The sequence below is a fragment of the Phyllobates terribilis genome, unplaced genomic scaffold (assembly GCF_046119375.1).
Source record: "Phyllobates terribilis strain yellow unplaced genomic scaffold, ASM4611937v1 Scaffold_5__5_contigs__length_657084704, whole genome shotgun sequence".
Classification (NCBI taxonomy): Eukaryota; Metazoa; Chordata; class Amphibia; order Anura; family Dendrobatidae; genus Phyllobates; species Phyllobates terribilis.
The window spans coordinates 483,823,608-483,842,232 of NW_027362765.1; the positions used below are offsets into that span (position 1 = coordinate 483,823,608).

At 44.3% G+C, this 18,625-nt stretch overlaps 1 protein-coding gene across 5 annotated transcripts in view; it reads right to left on the reverse strand.

The window, feature by feature from the left end:
- PRKG1 (protein kinase cGMP-dependent 1) overlaps window positions 1-18,625 on the reverse strand; it is a 1,639,061-nt gene that overhangs the window by 462,716 nt on the left and 1,157,720 nt on the right. For all 5 annotated transcript variants that reach the window (XM_073685491.1, XM_073685493.1, XM_073685488.1 and 2 more), the window contains exon 4: window positions 13,230-13,335. In XM_073685491.1, coding sequence (XP_073541592.1) covers window positions 13,230-13,335 — 106 coding nt within the window. The remainder of the gene's footprint in view (window positions 1-13,229; window positions 13,336-18,625) is intronic.

An 18,625-nucleotide genomic window follows, 5' to 3' on the forward strand; every position in this document is an offset into this window, starting at 1 on the left:
CCTGGGATTACTGGAGACTAGTTGGTTGGGGCAACATTTCTTGCTACGTATTTTGCATACTCCCTAAGCATGATTATCCTTTTCCATCACAGACCATCATCATTGGAAATTAAAGAAGCCTTGTCTCCAGGCTTTGAAAACTGACGGGTGGGTGAGGCTTGCCATGCAAGCAGACAAGGTCTGCATTCAGCAGAGCTCACTCGGTTTCTATGAATGCTGCCAGCTCTCCCTTGCATCTGTATATAGCACGGTGTATGTACATGTATTCACACTGCTGTATACCCTGTGTAATGTATATACCAGCTGCTGTATTCTCGCTATAATATGAATACATTCAGATCTCTCCCCTTCCATGCATCCATTGATCCATCTTATCAGGGTGGGCAACTTGACTTTTTATTTTTTCTGGACAGAAAAACAAATGGACAGACAATATTTTTTACCGTTTTTTTTTTACTGTCTACAAGCCATAATTCTGATATGAAAACATCAGCTGTATTCAATGATGATAATTACAGTCAAAATAATCTAAATCTGTTTTTTCAGCTTAAAAAAAAATAAGGATGCCTTAAATTTTTATGGACAGGGCAAAAAAGTGCTTTATTTTTGCAGACAGTCCTGGAATTATTGGACAGTTGGCAACCATGCGTCCCATCCATCCATCCATGTCAGTGAGAAGAGTAGGGGATAATCTTTATTGTCAGCACTGATGTAATGGTGCTTTGTGCAGTACTTCAATTCCCTGCAATGATCTGTACAGAACCTCGTGCTGAGGTTATGTGTGACATGAGGAGTGGAAAGGGTTTAGATGGGGATACACGTTTGTGCTCACTGCTGACTTGCAGCCCAGCACAAGAAATGTTAACCAGCAACATATTTCAATGTGTACGGGGACCTTAAAGAACTACCTATCACCAATCTGGCACTTCCCTTTTTATTTAATAAAAGAGTGAGCAACATCAGACTGGTGACTTTACTAAATATAAGCTAGTGTCAAAAGTGCCTCCCGAAAGGGACCCACTTTCTTCCAAAGTCGGGCCCAAACTTCCTGATGGGGGGATGCCAGCATACAAAGTGGGATCCCACAACCTACCGCAGGGCCCCTCTTGCAGTAAAAGAGTGAGATCTCGGTCTTTGCACTAACCCAGAGCTGCCATGTTCTTTACTAAGCTGTTATCAAACAATAACGTCATTACAGTGGTTACCGTTCAGTAACAGTGTAGTAAAGTATGCAGCAGACCTGAGTTATTGCAAACAGCGATATCCTGTACGATCTCACTTTTCACTGCAAGAAGGGACACAAGGATTGTGGCTTCTTCCCCTCTGCATGCTAGGGTCCCACAATCCGGAAGTTTGAAAGTTAGGCCCTCTCAGGGGGCATTAGAGACATGATGAGCACTTTAGCAATAACGTAAATTTAGTAAAATCACCAGTCTGGGGCGGCCCACACTTTTATTAAAGAAACACTCCTCCCATCAAAGTTATCCTCTTAATATTTTGCATTCATCCTATTATATAGATTTAGCAATAAAGTGGTAGATACATAACTTTTAATATTATTAACTAAAAGGTTAAACGACCTGAAATAATATAATAATAATAATATAATAGGCGGGGGTGACCAATCCTTGCACCTATATGGGTGAGATTGTTCCAATTTGATTAAATGTTATTTACTAATGGCTCTCACGATACAGCAGGGTGTGTATTGCCCCTTCCGCCCTTGTCATGCATTTTTTACCCTACAAAGCATCACCACTTCAGAGAAAAGATAGCTGAGCTGATGTCACAGTAGAACATTATATACCCTAGCTTTTGGGACAGCATATTATGACGACTGGTGATATTCATTAAATGTGCAGGGTATTATTTCACAGACAGGATTGATGTCATTGGTTACTGCTTGCGACCATAGTAAGTTAATATATACCTCAGGCTGTGAGACTATATATCTGGATCTCTGTGATTGTTGTTTGTTGTGTCACTGTCTATTGCACTTGCACTTTGTGTCAGAAGAGACACTATTTTAGGTATATATCGTTTAACCTTTTAGTTAAAAATATTAAAAGTTATGTTTTAATTATCTACCACTTTATTGCTAGCTCTATTTGAATTAGAGTGGTGCTTACTAATTACCCTACTGCTTATATCATCATATAATATAGCACTGTGTGCTTACAATTGCTCATTTTGCCTTTCTACCCAGTTATTTCTTCCCTTTTCCATTAGGTTTATGACATCACGTGATTAACAACAGATTAGCTGAATCCTTTTAAGTTCTATGTAGAAGCAAAAAGTCTAATGAGTCATCACAAGAACTACAATACTACATCACAGCAATGTCCCTGGCAGCCCAGCTCCACCTCCTCTTCAACTCCTGACCGAGCTTTTCCGCACTTTACAGTGATGTAGAAATGTAGTTCCAGTGATGATTCATGCAGGGAGAAGACACTTCCTGTTTTACATAGAGCATAAAAGGATTCAGCTAGTCAGTTTTTAATCACGCGATGCCATAGACCTAATGGAAAAGAGCAGAATTAACAGGGTAGAAAGGCAAAATGAGCAATTGAAAGTACACAGTGCTATACAACCCCTGGCAAAAATTATGGAATCACCGGGCTTGGAGGATGTGCATTCAGTTGTTTAATGTTGTTGAAAAAAAGCAGATCACAGACATGGCACAAAACTAAAGTCATTTCAAATGGCAACTTTAGGGCTTTAAGAAACACTAAAAGAAATCAAGATTAAAAATGTGGTCCTCAGTAAGGGTAATTTTTTTCAGACCAAGCAGAGGGAAAAAAATATGGAATGACTCAATTCTGAGGAAAAAATTATGGAATCACCCTGTAAATTTTCATTTCCAAAACTAACACCTGCATCAAATTAGATCTGCTCGTTAGTCTGCATCTAAAAAGGAGTGATCACACCTTGGAGAGCTGTTGCATCAAGTGGACTGACATGAATCATGGCTCCAACACGAGAGATGTCATTTGAAACAAAGAAGAGGATTATCAAACTCTTAAAAGAAGGTAAATCATCATGCAATGTTGCAAAAGATGTTGGTTGTTCACAGTTAGCTGTGTGTAAAATCTGGACCAAATACAAACAACATGGGAAGGTTGTTGAAGGCAAACATACTGGTAGACCAAGGAAGACATCAAAGCGTCAAGACCGGAAACTTAAAGCAATATGTCTCCGAAACAGGAAATGCACAACAAAATAAATGAGGAACGGATGGGAGGAAACTGGAGTCAATGTCTGTGACTGAACTGTAAGGAACCGCCTAAAGGAAATTGGATTTACATACAGAAAAGCTAAACCTAAGCCATCATTAACACCTAAACAGAAAAAAACAAGGTTACAATGGGCTAAGGAAAAGCAATCGTGGACTGTGGATGACTGGATGAAAGTCATATTCAGTGATGAATCACGAATCTGCATTGGGCAAGGTGATGATGCTGGAACTTTTGTTTGGTGCCGTTTCAATGAGATTTATAAAGATGACTGCATGAAGAGAACATGCAAATTTCCACAGTCATTGATGATATGGGGCGGCATGTCAGGTAAATGGACTGGGGAGATGGCTGTCATTCCATCTTTAATAAATGCCCAAGTTTACATTGATATTTTGGACAGTTTTCTTATCCCATCAATTGAAAGGATGTTTGGGGATGATAACATCATTTTTCAAGATGATAATGCATCCTGCCATAGAGCAAAAACTGTGAAAACATTCCTTGAAAGAAGACACATGAGGTCAATGTCATGGCCTGCAAATAGTCCAGATCTCAATGCAATTGAAAATCTTTGGTGGAAGTTGAAGAAAATGGTCCATGACAAGGCCCCAACCTGCAAAGCTGATCTGGCAACAGCAATCAAAGAAAGTTGGAGACAGATTGATGAAGAGTACTGTTTGTCACTCATTAAGTCCATGCCTCAGAGACTGCAAGCTGTTATTAGAGCCAGAGGTGGTGCAACAAAATACTAGTGATGTATTGGAGTGTTATTTTGTGTGTTTGTTTTTCATGATTCCATAATTTTTTCCTCAGAATTGAGTGATTCCATAATTTATTCCCTCTGCTTGGTCTGAAAACAATTACCCTTACTGAGTACCACATTTTTTATCTTGATTTCCTTTAGTGTTTCTTAAAGCCCTAAAGTTGCCATTTGAAATGACTGTGAACAACCAACATCTTTTGCAACATTGCGTGATGATTTACCTTCTTTTAAGAGTTTGATAATCCTCTCCTTTGTTTCAATTGACATCTCTCGTGTTGGAGCCATGATTCATGTCAGTCCACTTGGTGCAACAGCCCTCCAAGGTGTGATCACTCCTTTTTAGATGCAGACTAATGAGCAGATCTAATTTGATGCAGGTGTTAGTTTTGGAAATGAAAATTTACAGGGGGATTCCATCATTTTTTCCTCAGAATTGAGTGATTCCATCATTTTTTCCCTCTGCTTGGTCTGAAAAAAATTACCCTTACTGAGTACCACATTTTTAATCTTGATTTCTTTTAGTGTTTCTTAAAGCCCTAAAGTTGGCATTTGAAATGACTTTAGTTTTGTGCCATGTCTGTGATCTGCTTTTTTTCAACAACATTAAACAACTGAATGAACATCCTCCGAGCCCGGTGATTCCATCATTTTTGCCAGGGGTTGTATAATATGATGATTGCAGTATATCCAGAGGATATCCAGAGGTTTCCCTAGCCGGAGATCCCTGTAATTATCACACTACCAAGTTCAGTTAAAGCAGTTCTGTATAAAGTGATATTGTACATGAGCTGTGCAACTTGTAGAAACAAAATCTACAAGAAGGCTGCTGACCTACCATGTATCAATTATAACACTGGTGCCTTTTTATGTGAAGAGAGGCTTTTGGGTCCCCTCAAGCGCAAAGCTCTGAGATGTTATTTCCCCAAACCCTATGTCCTGCAAGACAGATAATTTAGAAACATGCAAATATTCAAATCCGAGGACATCTAGAAAATCTATTTGACGTTTCCATGTAAAAAAAAATGGACATTAGCTTCTTCCGCGAGTGACAGAAGATGAGTTGCCATTGGCTACGCCTTAAATTTCTCATGCCCTAATTTTCTATAAAATGTCAGTCAATGCGTAAAAATACCCAAAACAGAAGCAAAGACCAGAAAGAGTGCTGAAGAGTTTTGTGCAATATATTTCTGTGCACACTGAGATAAGAGATTACTAGATTATTTCTTGTGCTCTATAACTATGTGCTAAGCTGTATTTAGATAATATATAGCTCACGGTATTAAGGTCTTGTCCATATTAATCCTGACAGTTGTCAGGAAAAGCTCCATTGGGGTAAAAGGTTAAAGAGCTTAATATGCAAAATATCCAATGAAAGGAAATCAGAAATCTGTAAAGAGAAAATCCTTTTTCACATTTATCTCCTTAATCCGTTGCAGACTTTTGGGTCAGCATTCTTGAATCCTAAGAATCTAGAAGGCAAATGCAGATAAATATTGTATGTGTAAAAGCTTGTGTTTGAATATTAATGTGTTGCTAAAACATATCCTCAACTCGGTCAGCATTGATTTAGTTAAATCAAAAGGGAATCCTGACTGACACAACAGCCACAGCCAAGTTATTTCTGGTAAAAGAGGGCAATTCAGGTAAGCCTAAAGCAGATCTGATACCAGATTATACAATAAAAGTGCTTAGATTATTATATAGATCTCTTAGACTTGATGAGATTGGTGTGCTTACTTTGATAATCCCTTTCAGATAGGCTGTATAATCCCTTTTGATTGTTGAAACGCAATCTCTGCCTATTTTGCCTTATTGACAGCTTCTCAAGGTCCCTCCTGATGCTGAGATCTCACATTGCGCAGTACAAGCTGCAGCTGTCAGTGAGACTGAACGGGCAGAGACTGAATACACTTAGGGCCTAATACATCATGTGACAACACAGCTTTTAATCTTAATTATCCAGATGTCTAAATTCAGTAAGCCAGGAGAAATACACTATTATGTTTATGTTGACTTTTGAATTTATGTGTTTTTCTTTGGTGGGTCAAGAAGGACAGACTGCATTTGTATAAACCTGAATGTTGACACTTGAGTTGATATTTACTGCAACTTATTGTCTGGAGGACAGCGACTGAGGGTCAGGGCACAATGATGTTTGGTAATATGCCAATCACATATTGTACTAGGCCAGCAAGTTTGTTGATCTGCAGAGGAGTGGGATACAAACAATGCAAATTGATTAAATGCTCAAACAAGTACTTAGGTGCTGACATCCCAAAAATATAATAAAAAGCAATCACAATGTTGTATGTACCTTAAAACAGTATCAATAAAAACTACTGCCCAGTCCGCATATACATAAGTTCTCATACAACTCCATCACCAACAAAATAAAAAATGTGCAGGTCTTAAACTGGTGAAACAAGAAAAACTTTTGCATTTTTTTTACAAGATTACAATTTTTTCTCACTAAAATATATATAGAAAAATGTATAAACTTTATCGGCTTCATCATACTGACTAGGAAAATGATTGCTAGATTACTAAACTAACCCCCTTCCTGACCCAATATAACATATCACCCTTATAGAGTTAAAGGGGATGTAAGCAGCATAATGTAGGAAAATAGACTCTGATTCCCATGATGTATCACTTAGTTTACTGAGTGCAGCAGTTGTGACACAATCAGAGTTTTTAGATGTAGCAGAGCTCAGAGAGCTAACCCCGCCCACACCAGGCTCTCTATGTACATTGTCTGTTGACAGTGCGCTGCTTATCAGAGGAGAGGGCAGAGTCAATCTAACAGGCCTGTGAGCTGTAGTCCAGGCAATGATAATCTCCTGGTTGTAACATACCTGGCGGCGTCCTTGCATGGTGGTCCATCTCCCACTGTGCAAGAGCGCGCACTTGATCTCCTGTCCAGAATGTCTCTCTGGCTTCCCTCCTTGCTGTCTGTTTGTCTGTTTTGGCTGCATAGGGCGACGCCCGCTGAACTTCCTGTTTCTTGTACCTGCTGCGGACACGCCCCTGTTGCACCTTCAGCCTATTGCTGTCCATCTTTGGGTATTTATACCACCTTCTTCCTTAAGATGGCGCCTGAGCATTGTGTCCTGTCAGTTGGCTTTTTGTCTCTGACGTGCCAGGTCCTATCCTGTTTTCCTGCCTGTTCTCCAGTTCTGTGTCTGAACTGTGGTCTGTTCTTGTGAACACGCTTCTAGCCTGTTCTTTCGCCTTCTAGGGGCTGTATTCCTAGATCTGCCTGTCTGTGCCTTGCGGTATCTGTTCCCGTCTGAACAGAGTCCTGTTTGTGTCCCAGCCTTGCTGTATTTGTTCCCGTTTCTCTGTTTCCAGTTGTCTGTGCCTTGCGGTATCTGTTCCCGTCTGAACAGAGTCCTGTTTGTGTCCCAGCCTTGCTGTATTTGTTCCCGTTCCTCGGTTCCTAGTTGTCTGTGCCTCGTTTTTACTTTTGCCTTTTCTCCCTTTTCCCTCTTTGTCTGTTTTCTGCGTCTTTCTGCAGAGTCTGAACTTGCTCCTAAATTCCTTCTCGTCGTCTCTGTACCTCTGTTGTGAATTTAGTGTTCGCTCGCTACTTCTTTGTAAGTACTGTGTGTGCTTCTGGTTCTGCCTTTCCTTCTCCGTCTGTTCTTTGTGAACAGAGTCCTATCCCCCTGCCTTGTCTGCCGCTCTGCGGTTTCCACTCTGCTCCTGCCTTGTCTGCCGCTCTGCGGTTTCCGCTCTGCTCCTGCCTTGTCTGCCGCTCTGCGGTTTTCGCTCTGCTCCTTCCTTGTTCGCAGCTCTGCGGTTTCCGCTCTGCTCCTGCCTTGTTTGCCGCTCTGTGGTTTCCGCTCTGCTCCTGCCTTCTTAGCCGCTCTGCGGTTTCCGCTCTGCTCCTGCTTAGCTTGCCGCTCTTGCGGTTTCTGCTCTGCTCTTGCCTTGCTTGCTGCTCCTGCGGTTTCCGCTCTGCTCCTGCCTTGTTTACCGCTCTGCGGTTTCCGCTCTGCTCCTGCCTTGTTTACCGCTCTGCGGTTTCCGCTCTGCTCCTGCCTTGTTTACCGCTCTGCGGTTTCCGCTCTGCTCCTGCCTTGTTTGCCGCTCTGCGGTTTCCGCTCTGCTGCGGCCTTCTTAGCCGCTCTGCGGTTTCCGCTCTACTCCTGCCTTGTTTACCGCTCTTGCGGTTTCCACTCTGCTCTTGCCTTGCTTGCCGCTCCTGCGGTTTCTGCTCTGCATCTGCTCGCTGCTCCGGCAGTCCTGTCCTGCTCTGCTTCTGCTCGCTGCTCCGGCAGTCCCGTCCTGTTCTGCATCTGCTCGCTGCTCCGGCAGTCCTGTCCTGCTCTGCTCTTGCCCACCGCTTCAGGCGTTCCCTCTCTGCTGTGTTTGGCTACCGCATCTGCGGTTCTGTTTCTGTGACCCAGTCTGTACTGGGTCTTGTCCTCTCTGTGCTCCAGCCCGTCCTTTCTGCCAGTACCTCCCTGCCTGCATACTCGCCTGTATCCACCCGTCTGCATACCTGCCGTGTTCGCTTATATCCACCAGTCTGTGCCAGCCTAACCTGCCTGTTCCAGTAATCCCTGTGTGGGTCAAGCCCCGTGTCCGGAGTTTGACCTGGAGTAGCACCTGGTCCCTCTGCCCGGTTTCTCCCTGGTGCACTGGCGTCGTATGCCGTCGTGCCATCTTGGTCGGATCGGCCAGATACTTAGTCACGCCCCTCCAGGCACTCTCCGGTTCATGGTCCAGTGGAACCACTTCTCCCGCACACGCCAGTCAGTCCGGGCGTGTGCATAACACCATGCTCAGGCCATGGTTCCCGTTGAGCCCCACGGCCTTCGCTCTCTGAGAAGTTTTCCAGCGAATACATGCATTAAAAATAAATAAATAAATTTTTTTTTTCTCAGCTGAGTTCCAGGCGAATTACGCACCCGTCCAGATGGATCTATCTGCTCTCGTTCCTGCGGATCCGCAACGTTACTATGGGGATCCAAGACAAAGTCGTGCATTTGTGGAGCAATGCATGCTACACTTCAAGTTCTACCCTCTATGTTTTCCCACCGATCGGGTTAAGGTGGCATTCATTATGTCTTACCTGGCGGGTGATGCCTTGGAATGGATCAACCCCCTATATGAAACACAGGATCCGATCCTCCTGGACCTAATGGCCTTCCTGGTGGCCTTTCTAATGGTCTTCGATGATCCTAACCTGGAGGCTCCTGCTGAAGCTTCACCTCTCAATATCCCGGAGCAGCCCCGATGGGTAATGTGTGTGGGTAGCGCAATAGTCCTCCAGCCCAATGAGACTACTGCCCACCCAGAATCCTCACAGGGTGACTACGCTTTCCGGAATACTTCTCCCAACCTCAAGAGGCAGTCCAGACGTGCTAGACGTAGAGGCAAGCCGTCACGCCAGGGTCTGTCCTCCCTGAGACCTCCTGACCCCAACCTTGAAGTCCCTACTGAAGCTTCATCTCCCTGTATCCCGGAGAAGCCCCAACGGGTAATGTGCGTGGGTAGTGCTCCGGTTCTCCTGCCCGAAGAGACTTCTGCCCATCCAGACTCCACACAGGAGAACTTCCTGCACCCGGCATCAGATGCTTCACCCATTTTAACCGGTGTGCATGTCCAAGGATGCTCCAAAGCTGTGGTTACCTCTGAGTCTGTGCACCTCTACTACCTGGCGGAGGACCCCCTGTTGCCTCCTGAATCCTTCGGGATACCACTCGATGACAAATGGAGAGAGACTTCTCTACACTCGGTACTCGATACTTTGTCCGCTTCGTCCTGTGAGCCTGACAATGGGTACCCCAAAGTGGTAGTTACCCCCGAGTGTCTACACCCCTCCGACCAGGCGGAGGACCTCCAGTTGTCTCCAGAACCCTTCGGGGTGCTACCTGGTAGCGAAAGGACAGAGACTCTCCTATACTCCGTACCTGATACCTCGCTCGCTTCGTCCAGTGAGTCCAACCTAGTGTACTCCGAAGCAGAGGTTACTCCCGAGTCTCTACACCCCTCCGACCAGGCGGAGGACCTCCAGTTGTCTCCAGAACCCTACGGGGTGCTACCTGGTAGCGAAAGGACAGAGACTCTCCTATACTCTGTACCTGATACCTCGCTCGCTTCGTCCAGTGAGTCCAACCTAGTGTACTCCGAAGCAGAGGTTACTCCCGAGTCTCTACACCCCTCCGACCAGGCGGAGGACCTCCAGTTGTCTCCAGAACCCTTCGGGGTGCCACCTGGTGGTGAATGGACAGAGACTTTCCTATATCCTGGATCTGATACCTCGCTTGCTTTGTCCAGTGAGTCCGACCTTGTGTACTCTGAAGCAGAGGTTACCCTTGAGTCTCTACACCCCTCTGACCAGGTGGAGGACCTCCAGTTGTCTCCAGAACCCTTCGGGGTGCCACCTGGTGGTGAATGGACAGAGACTTTCCTATACTCGGTACCCGATACCTCGCCTGCTTCCTCCAGTGAGTCCGACCTAGTGTACTCTGAAGCAGATGTTTTCTCTGAGCCTCTGCACTCTTCTGACCCGGCGGAGGACCTCCAGTTGTTTCCTGAATTCTCCGGGGTACCACCAGATAACAAAGAGACAGTGACTTTTCCTCATTATGTACCTGATAACCCGTCTATTTCTTCCTGTGAGCTTGACAAGATGTACCTCGAAGCAGAGATTACCCCCATGTCTCTGTCCCCTTCCAACCCGGTGAAGGACTTCCAGTTGTCTCCTGTACCCTCTGGGGTGCCACCTGAAAATATGTGGAGAGAGACTTCCTTGTGTGCTGTTCCTGGTACTCCACCCGTTTCGTCTGTTGCTAAGGATGGCTGGATAGGAGGTAGCATCCTAGCTAACCAGATGAGATCAATTTTTCCTGTGGACAGTGGAAGTGATCTCCTTGAAGTGAACGACTGGTCCTCGAATTCTCTGCGGAAGATTCTGGCAGGCCTGAAGAAGAGGGGGCGTAAGGGGGGGGGTACTGTAACATACCTGGCGGCGTCCTTGCATGGTGGTCCATCTCCCACTGTACAAGAGCGCGCACTTGATCTCCTGTCCAGAATGTCTCTCTGGCTTCCCTCCTTGCTGTCTGTTTGTCTGTTTTGGCTGCATAGGGCGACGCCCGCTGAACTTCCTGTTTCTTGTACCTGCTGCGGACACGCCCCTGTTGCACCTTCAGCCTATTGCTGTCCATCTTTGGGTATTTATACCACCTTCTTCCTTAAGATGGCGCCTGAGCATTGTGTCCTGTCAGTTGGCTTTTTGTCTCTGACGTGCCAGGTCCTATCCTGTTTTCCTGCCTGTTCTCCAGTTCTGTGTCTGAACTGTGGTCTGTTCTTGTGAACACGCTTCTAGCCTGTTCTTTCGCCTTCTAGGGGCTGTATTCCTAGATCTGCCTGTCTGTGCCTTGCGGTATCTGTTCCCGTCTGAACAGAGTCCTGTTTGTGTCCCAGCCTTGCTGTATTTGTTCCCGTTTCTCTGTTTCCAGTTGTCTGTGCCTTGCGGTATCTGTTCCCGTCTGAACAGAGTCCTGTTTGTGTCCCAGCCTTGCTGTATTTGTTCCCGTTCCTCGGTTCCTAGTTGTCTGTGCCTCGTTTCTACTTTTGCCTTTTCTCCCTTTTCCCTCTTTGTTTTCTGCGTCTTTCTGCAGAGTCTGAACTTGCTCCTAAATTCCTTCTCGTCGTCTCTGTACCTCTGTTGTGAATTTAGTGTTCGCTCGCTACTTCTTTGTAAGTACTGTGTGTGCTTCTGGTTCTGCCTTTCCTTCTCCGTCTGTTCTTTGTGAACAGAGTCCTATCCCCCTGCCTTGTCTGCCGCTCTGCAGTTTCCGCTCTGCTCCTGCCTTGTCTGCCGCTCTACGGTTTCCGCTCTGCTCCTGCCTTGTCTGCCGCTCTGCGGTTTCCGCTCTGCTCCTTCCTTGTTCGCCGCTCTGCGGTTTCCGCTCTGCTTCTGCCTTGTTTGCCGCTCTGCAGTTTCCGCTCTGCTCCTGCCCTCTTAGCCGCTCTGCGGTTTCCGCTCTGCTCCTGCTTAGCTTGCCGCTCTTGCGGTTTCTGCTCTGCTCTTGCCTTGCTTGCCGCTCCTGCGGTTTCCGCTCTGCTCCTGCCTTGTTTACTGCTCTGCGGTTTCCGCTCTGCTCCTGCCTTGTTTACCGCTCTGCGGTTTCCGCTCTGCTCCTGCCTTGTTTACCGCTCTGCGGTTTCCGCTCTGCTCCTGCCTTGTTTACCGCTCTGCGGTTTCCGCTCTGCTTCTGCCTTGTTTGCCGCTCTGCGGTTTCCGCTCTGCTGGGGCCTTCTTAGCCGCTCTGCGGTTTCCGCTCTGCTCTTGCCTTGTTTACCGCTCTTGCGGTTTCCACTCTGCTCTTGCCTTGCTCGCCGCTCCTGCGGTTTCTGCTCTGCATCTGCTCGCTGCTCCGGCAGTCCTGTCCTGCTCTGCTTCTGCTCGCTGCTCCGGCAGTCCCGTCCTGTTCTGCATCTGCTCGCTGCTCCGGCAGTCCTGTCCTGCTCTGCTCTTGCCCACCGCTTCGGGCGTTCCCTCTCTGCTGTGTTTGGCTACCGCATCTGTGGTTCTGTTTCTGTGACCCAGTCTGTACTGGGTCTTGTCCTCTCTGTGCTCCAGCCCGTCCTTTCTGCCAGTACCTCCCTGCCTGCATACTCGCCTGTATCCACCCGTCTGCATACCTGCCGTGTTCGCTTATATCCACCAGTCTGTGCCAGCCTAACCTGCCTGTTCCAGTAATCCCTGTGTGGGTCAACCCCCGTGTCCGGAGTTTGACCTGGAGTAGCACCTGGTCCCTCTGCCCGGTTTCTCCCTGGTGCACTGGCATCGTATGCCGTCGTGCCATCTTGGTCGGATCGGCCAGATACTTAGTCACGCCCCTCCAGGCACTCTCCGGTTCATGGTCCAGTGGAACCACTTCTCCCGCACACGCCAGTCAGTCCGGGCGTGTGCATAACACTTGTTATAAAACCTTCATTGTAAATAAACAACAGCACACAGCCTAATAAGTGACACATCACTGAAATGTGTGTCGCATCCCCTATCTCCTTCTGTCTTCAGATTACATAGCAAAAGCTGTTGACAGACTTTCTTTAAAGAATCTACTATTTTATATTCAACAAGGTAAATTAATTGTTCTTAATTGATGGCATCATTATTATGATATTATTGTTCATCATATGCATCGATCTAAAGTTACAAGAAAAAATTGCCTTAAAAAAAAACATAATTTGATTAAAAAATAATGTACCTTTTTAAAAACTCCATATATTCGGTGTGCTTGATTAGACCCGTCCTCATCATTATAGTCTGAAAACATTGTCGATCGATTGCCCATAGTTTCACATTTGTAAGTGCTACAAGGAAAATGAAAAATAATTAATGAGAATCATCCATTTATGCATCTAAATAAACAGTAATCTCAGTAATCTATACTAAAGTGCCGAAAATACATTACATTCATGCTGACACTTGTGTGCAATCAATTACCAGCGGGGAGGGGGCTTCTCTAATATATAGACATTCCGGTTAATTCCCATGTTACCTGTCCTTGTATTTTCTAACTCTGATATTTAATGTATGAATGCATCGCAAATTAGTTCCATTGTTTCATGAATTGGTTTGGAAGTGTTAAGGTTTATAACGAGCATTTCCAATGAATCAATACAACACATGTAGCAGAGCTGATTGTGTCATTTACAACATAGGGCTGCACAACAAGAAGGCAACGCAATAGGTTAACCTGCATTTTTATATACAACCACAAATAATGCAAAGTAATGAGAGCTCTGCTACATCGGAGCCTACAAGCCATCAATGTACCAACATCACATATCACATGCATCATTTATTTAGATTTATATCAGTTCACTTTGCAATGTATTGGAAACCAATATCTGGAATAAATGACAGGCACTGCAGAATAGCAAACACAGAAATGAGATTAATTTCATTTTGGATGCTATTACTATAACATCTGGGTCCCAGACGTATGAAATAAGAAATGTGCATAACAACCTGCTCTCTCTAATGGCTACAGAAGGGGCTCAATTTTCCGTCTGCTTCTCTATTTTCAAGAACCCTTGAAGCCCATAAAAAGTTGTACTCTATGAAAGCGGTAATCTAACTAGTACGAGTGCCATTTATAAAACCTACTGGCAAACTAAATTGTTTACAAGGCAGATGGTAGAAAGCGAAACTCTGCTGGATATTCTACATTTTCAATACATATTTTATGATGGATAAAATACCATGATGACACAATATGAAGCATGGTCATGGTGACCAGGGGCGTAACTGTAATAGGTGCAGGGGTTGCAATAGCACCCAGGCCGTGGAATCTAGGGGGCCCAAGAGGACCCTTTGGCCTATATGAAAAGACCATTATTATTAAAGACTTGCAATAGTTGGGGGCCCCATTGGAGCTTTTGCATTGGGAGCCACAAGCTTCAGGTTACGTTACTGGTCATAACTAGAGAGGAGTGAACCCGACCTTAAAAGTTTGAGGTTTGTACCGGACAGTTAGCATTCAGTACTAAATGCCTAACATGGACTTCTCTCAGAAGTCCATTATAATTTTTGGAGTTTCGGGGAAAGACCATTGCAGAGAGAGAGATCAAAAGTTCAGGTCTCCATTGTTTTCAATGAGGTTCGGGTTCTGGTTCTAGTTCGGGTACAGTTCTGGTACCCAAACTGAACTTTGGAATCAAGTTCGGGTCAGGTACCAGAAACCGAACTTCCACGTGTCGGCTCAACCCTAGTCATGACATTAAAGGCTAAGAACGCCTTTCACATGGAAAGAAAGGATTCTTACATATGTTAGTAGTCACATTCAGTTAATAACAATGTATTAAGTTTCAGTTAGCAATCTTCGTTCCATCATTTACTATCAGACCCCTGACTTGCAATTTGCAGTCTGATCTAAGTTTCAGATTTTTCTCTTGTGGGAGTGTCTCTCCCAGTAATACAGGCTGAATCTGAGCTCCTTGTGTATTCCTGGTACTGATGTCTTCATTAGCTCATACATCAGAGCAGCTTCTATCTTACACTTACTTCCCTTTCACGTGTTTTCCTTCTTTTCTATAACCTGTTATTATGACCTCCCTCTGTCTGTGCTGTTGAAATCGGTGTTCAGCCCTCTCCCCCTCCTTCTGCTATCCCTAAGGGCTCATGCACATGACCAGTTATATCGGATAGCACTCGTACAGATGATATTCTTCTATGGGGCTATGCACATGTCCGATTTTCCTTGGACTGAGTGATTCAAGCAAAAAGTTGGAGGTATGTCTATGGGTCTGTGAAAAACATCAGACCGCTAATTAAGAAGCAAAAGGACAATAAAAAAAATTGTGTGCAAAGTTTATCTTGTTCAGAAAGGGGACTGAACAATGATGTCCTAGTGACCCCCATATATCAAACATTTCCCCTACCCTCTGAACATCATAAATGGGGTTGCCCTGCTTCAGAACTCCCTCTATGAGCCGCAACAAAAAAACTGCCCTCGCTATGGTGGATTTCCCCCTGTGTTATATAGGTTGTATGTAATATATAGTTGAACAAAGTTTCTATATAAAAAATAATTGTCAGATATGCTGCAACAGGAGCGAACACAGACAGAAAAGGGTCCCTGTGCAAAAATATTGTGTGGGCTCTTTGTAGTCTAATAAATAATCATAATGCACAATTCCATCTGCTTTGGAGGTAGAAGCAGGCTCCCTTAACTTTTGGGACCCTTTGCGGTTGCACCAATGGTATGTATACCCCTGTGCTGCAATCAGTTGATGTATGAGACCAATGCTACGAAGCACCATAATTGGAAGCCCTGTTACAGATTTTGGGGGAGATTTATCAAGAAGAGGTTTACTGAAGTCACTTGGATGTATTTGAGGACGACAAACTCACGTTTAGTGGCCAGTGTCAGGCAGCTGCTGCAAAGGCAAATAAAATAATGGGATGCATTAAAAGAGGCATAGATGCTCATGAGGAGAACATAATTTTACCTCTATACAAGTCACTAGTGCGACCACACTTACAATACCGTGTACAGTTCTGGTCTCCGGTGTATAAGAAAGACATAGCTGAACTAGAGAGGGTGCAGAGAAGAGCGACCAAGGTTATTAGAGGACTGGGGGGTCTGCAATACCAAGACAGGTTATTACACTTGGGGTTATTTACTGTGGAAAAAAGAAGGCTTAGGGGTGATCTTATTACTATGTACAAGTATATGAGGGGACTGTACAAAGACCTTTCTACTGATTTTTTTACTCTGAGGCCAGAGACGGGGACAAGGGGGTATCTTCTACATCTGGAGGAAAGAAGGTTTAATCATAATCACAGACGGGGATTCTTTACTGTAAGAGCAGTGAGACTATGGAACTCTCTGCCGCATGATGTTGTAATGAGTGATTCACTGTTAAAATTTAAGAAGGGCATGGATGCCTTTCTTGAAAAGTATAATATTACAGGTTATACATACTAGATTCCTTGATAGGGCGTTGATCCAGGGAACTAGTCTGATTGTCGTATGGAGTCAGGAAGGAATTTTTTTCCCCAATGTGGGGCTTAGTGTTTGCCACATGTTTTTTTTTTGCCTTCCTCTGGATCAACAAGTTAGGCTATGGGTTGAACTAGATGGACTTAGTCTTCCTTCAACCTTAAAAACTATGTTACTATGTTACTTTTTCCTGTGGCCGCATTGCTATCATTTGTGCCAATTTTATCAAACTTTTGCACAGTGTTTGATATTTTTAGCATATCTTTAAATATAACACTTCAGCCCAGAGACATTTCCCAATTTTTTCCTACACCCCCCCCTAATGCAGTGAGAATTGAGACTAAAAAGTTGCAATACATAAATCAGGAATATCGAAATTCTCATACTTCATCCACTTTCAAAACCACAAAAAGTAAAAAGTTTTGAAAAAAAATGCATATTTTTGCATAAAAATAATTTTGGCAAAATTGGAGACTTTTTGACAACAGAAACATTAACAAAAGCCTTAATAATTCCCCCCTTTACATCACGTCCCAGGAGCTTTGCCCCTTTGACTTCACAGTGTGTATTGGCCGCCTTTTATGACCGGTGCTTTCTCCACAAGCAGAATTAATAATTAATTGTTACTTGCACAGAGACATACATATTCTATAACTTGATGAGTCGTCAGACCTCTAGTGTAGCATTAAACACCACTCGGCCATGCTTGGTTTGCAGACAACTTTCAAGGGTTTGACATTTAGGCAGCCAACTGCACAGCGGGTTAAATGAAGGAACATTAATATTGGCTGAAAGACATAAGGATCGTGAAATGAATGCATAGTCCTAATATGTTTAACTGCAGGCGATGTATGTACCACTGTGATATCTCAGAGAGTGGTGCAAACAGTGCAAATGCCACAATGTGCAGAAATAATGAGAGTAATGTAGTTACGGTATATAGCAATCCCGAAAATAAAAATTATATGTGGAAGCAGGCTGAAAAAAAATGATATGCCATATATATTTCATATGTCTTAGGATTAAAAAATGTTATAGAAGGTGGTGACACCTCCAAGTGACAACTGCTCTTACCACATTAGTACAGAAAAGTGGTTGTCACTTTTCCCGCCATTGACCTAAAAAGCTAAATATTTTAACACTTTTACCATTAACCACCATAGTGCTGCAGCCGGTTGAAGTTAGTATCATGTAGGAGAATCTTTTGACTGGCCAGAAGCATAAGGCAATTTAAAGAATTGGTATCTTTAATACGGGCAGAGGAACCGATGGATCCCGTCAGGTATCGATTCCCAGATGTGATTGTAACCTCTGCACCTAATACTAATACACACGGTATACTGCTCCTAAAGTACACACAGTGATGTCACTAGACTGGAATAATTCTTACAATTCAATGGGTGGTCCTATAAACAGCCATCAGCTCTAGGGATGAGCGGACCCATGGAAGTTTAGGTTCTGGTACCCGACGCAAACTTTATTCCAAAGTTCGGTTTGGGTATCAGAACTGTAGCCGAACTTCAACCAGAACTCGAACTCCATTGAAAACAATTGGGAACTGGACTTTTGAACCAGAAAATAGATCTCTCTCTTTTTCTCTCTCTTCCCCCTGAACTCTGAACAGTCAACGGACTTCCGGAGAAAGTCAGTATTCGGCATTTTGCATCGGATATCTAGTATGAATGCTGAACTTTGAAGTTCGGGTCTGCTCATACATAATCACCACCTATCCAAAGCGCAGATGATAAATTACTGCAAATTAATGATTGATGGGGGTACAGCTGCCAGAAGAATCCACACTGATAATGAGAATGGGGGGTCCCAAAGTCCTGTGTGACTGAAGCCTTAAGGAGCATGTTCGACCACTGCTCGATTAACTGTCTCTAACTGATATGGACAATTAATGGAGCACGTGTTCAGTGTCGCTCTATTCACACCACTATGGATAGGTGATATATGTGGTTTATCGGACAACCCCTAGAAGTCACATAACATGTATAAGATACGCACTGATATCCCACTCCCACCAAAGTGATGTGAGCGCAGGTATGGAAAATACTGTAATGTCAAAATGCACATATAATAGACTGACATTTATGAAGAAAATATGTCACATTGTGATGTCACAGCACAGGGTTACAGGGAAACTACCA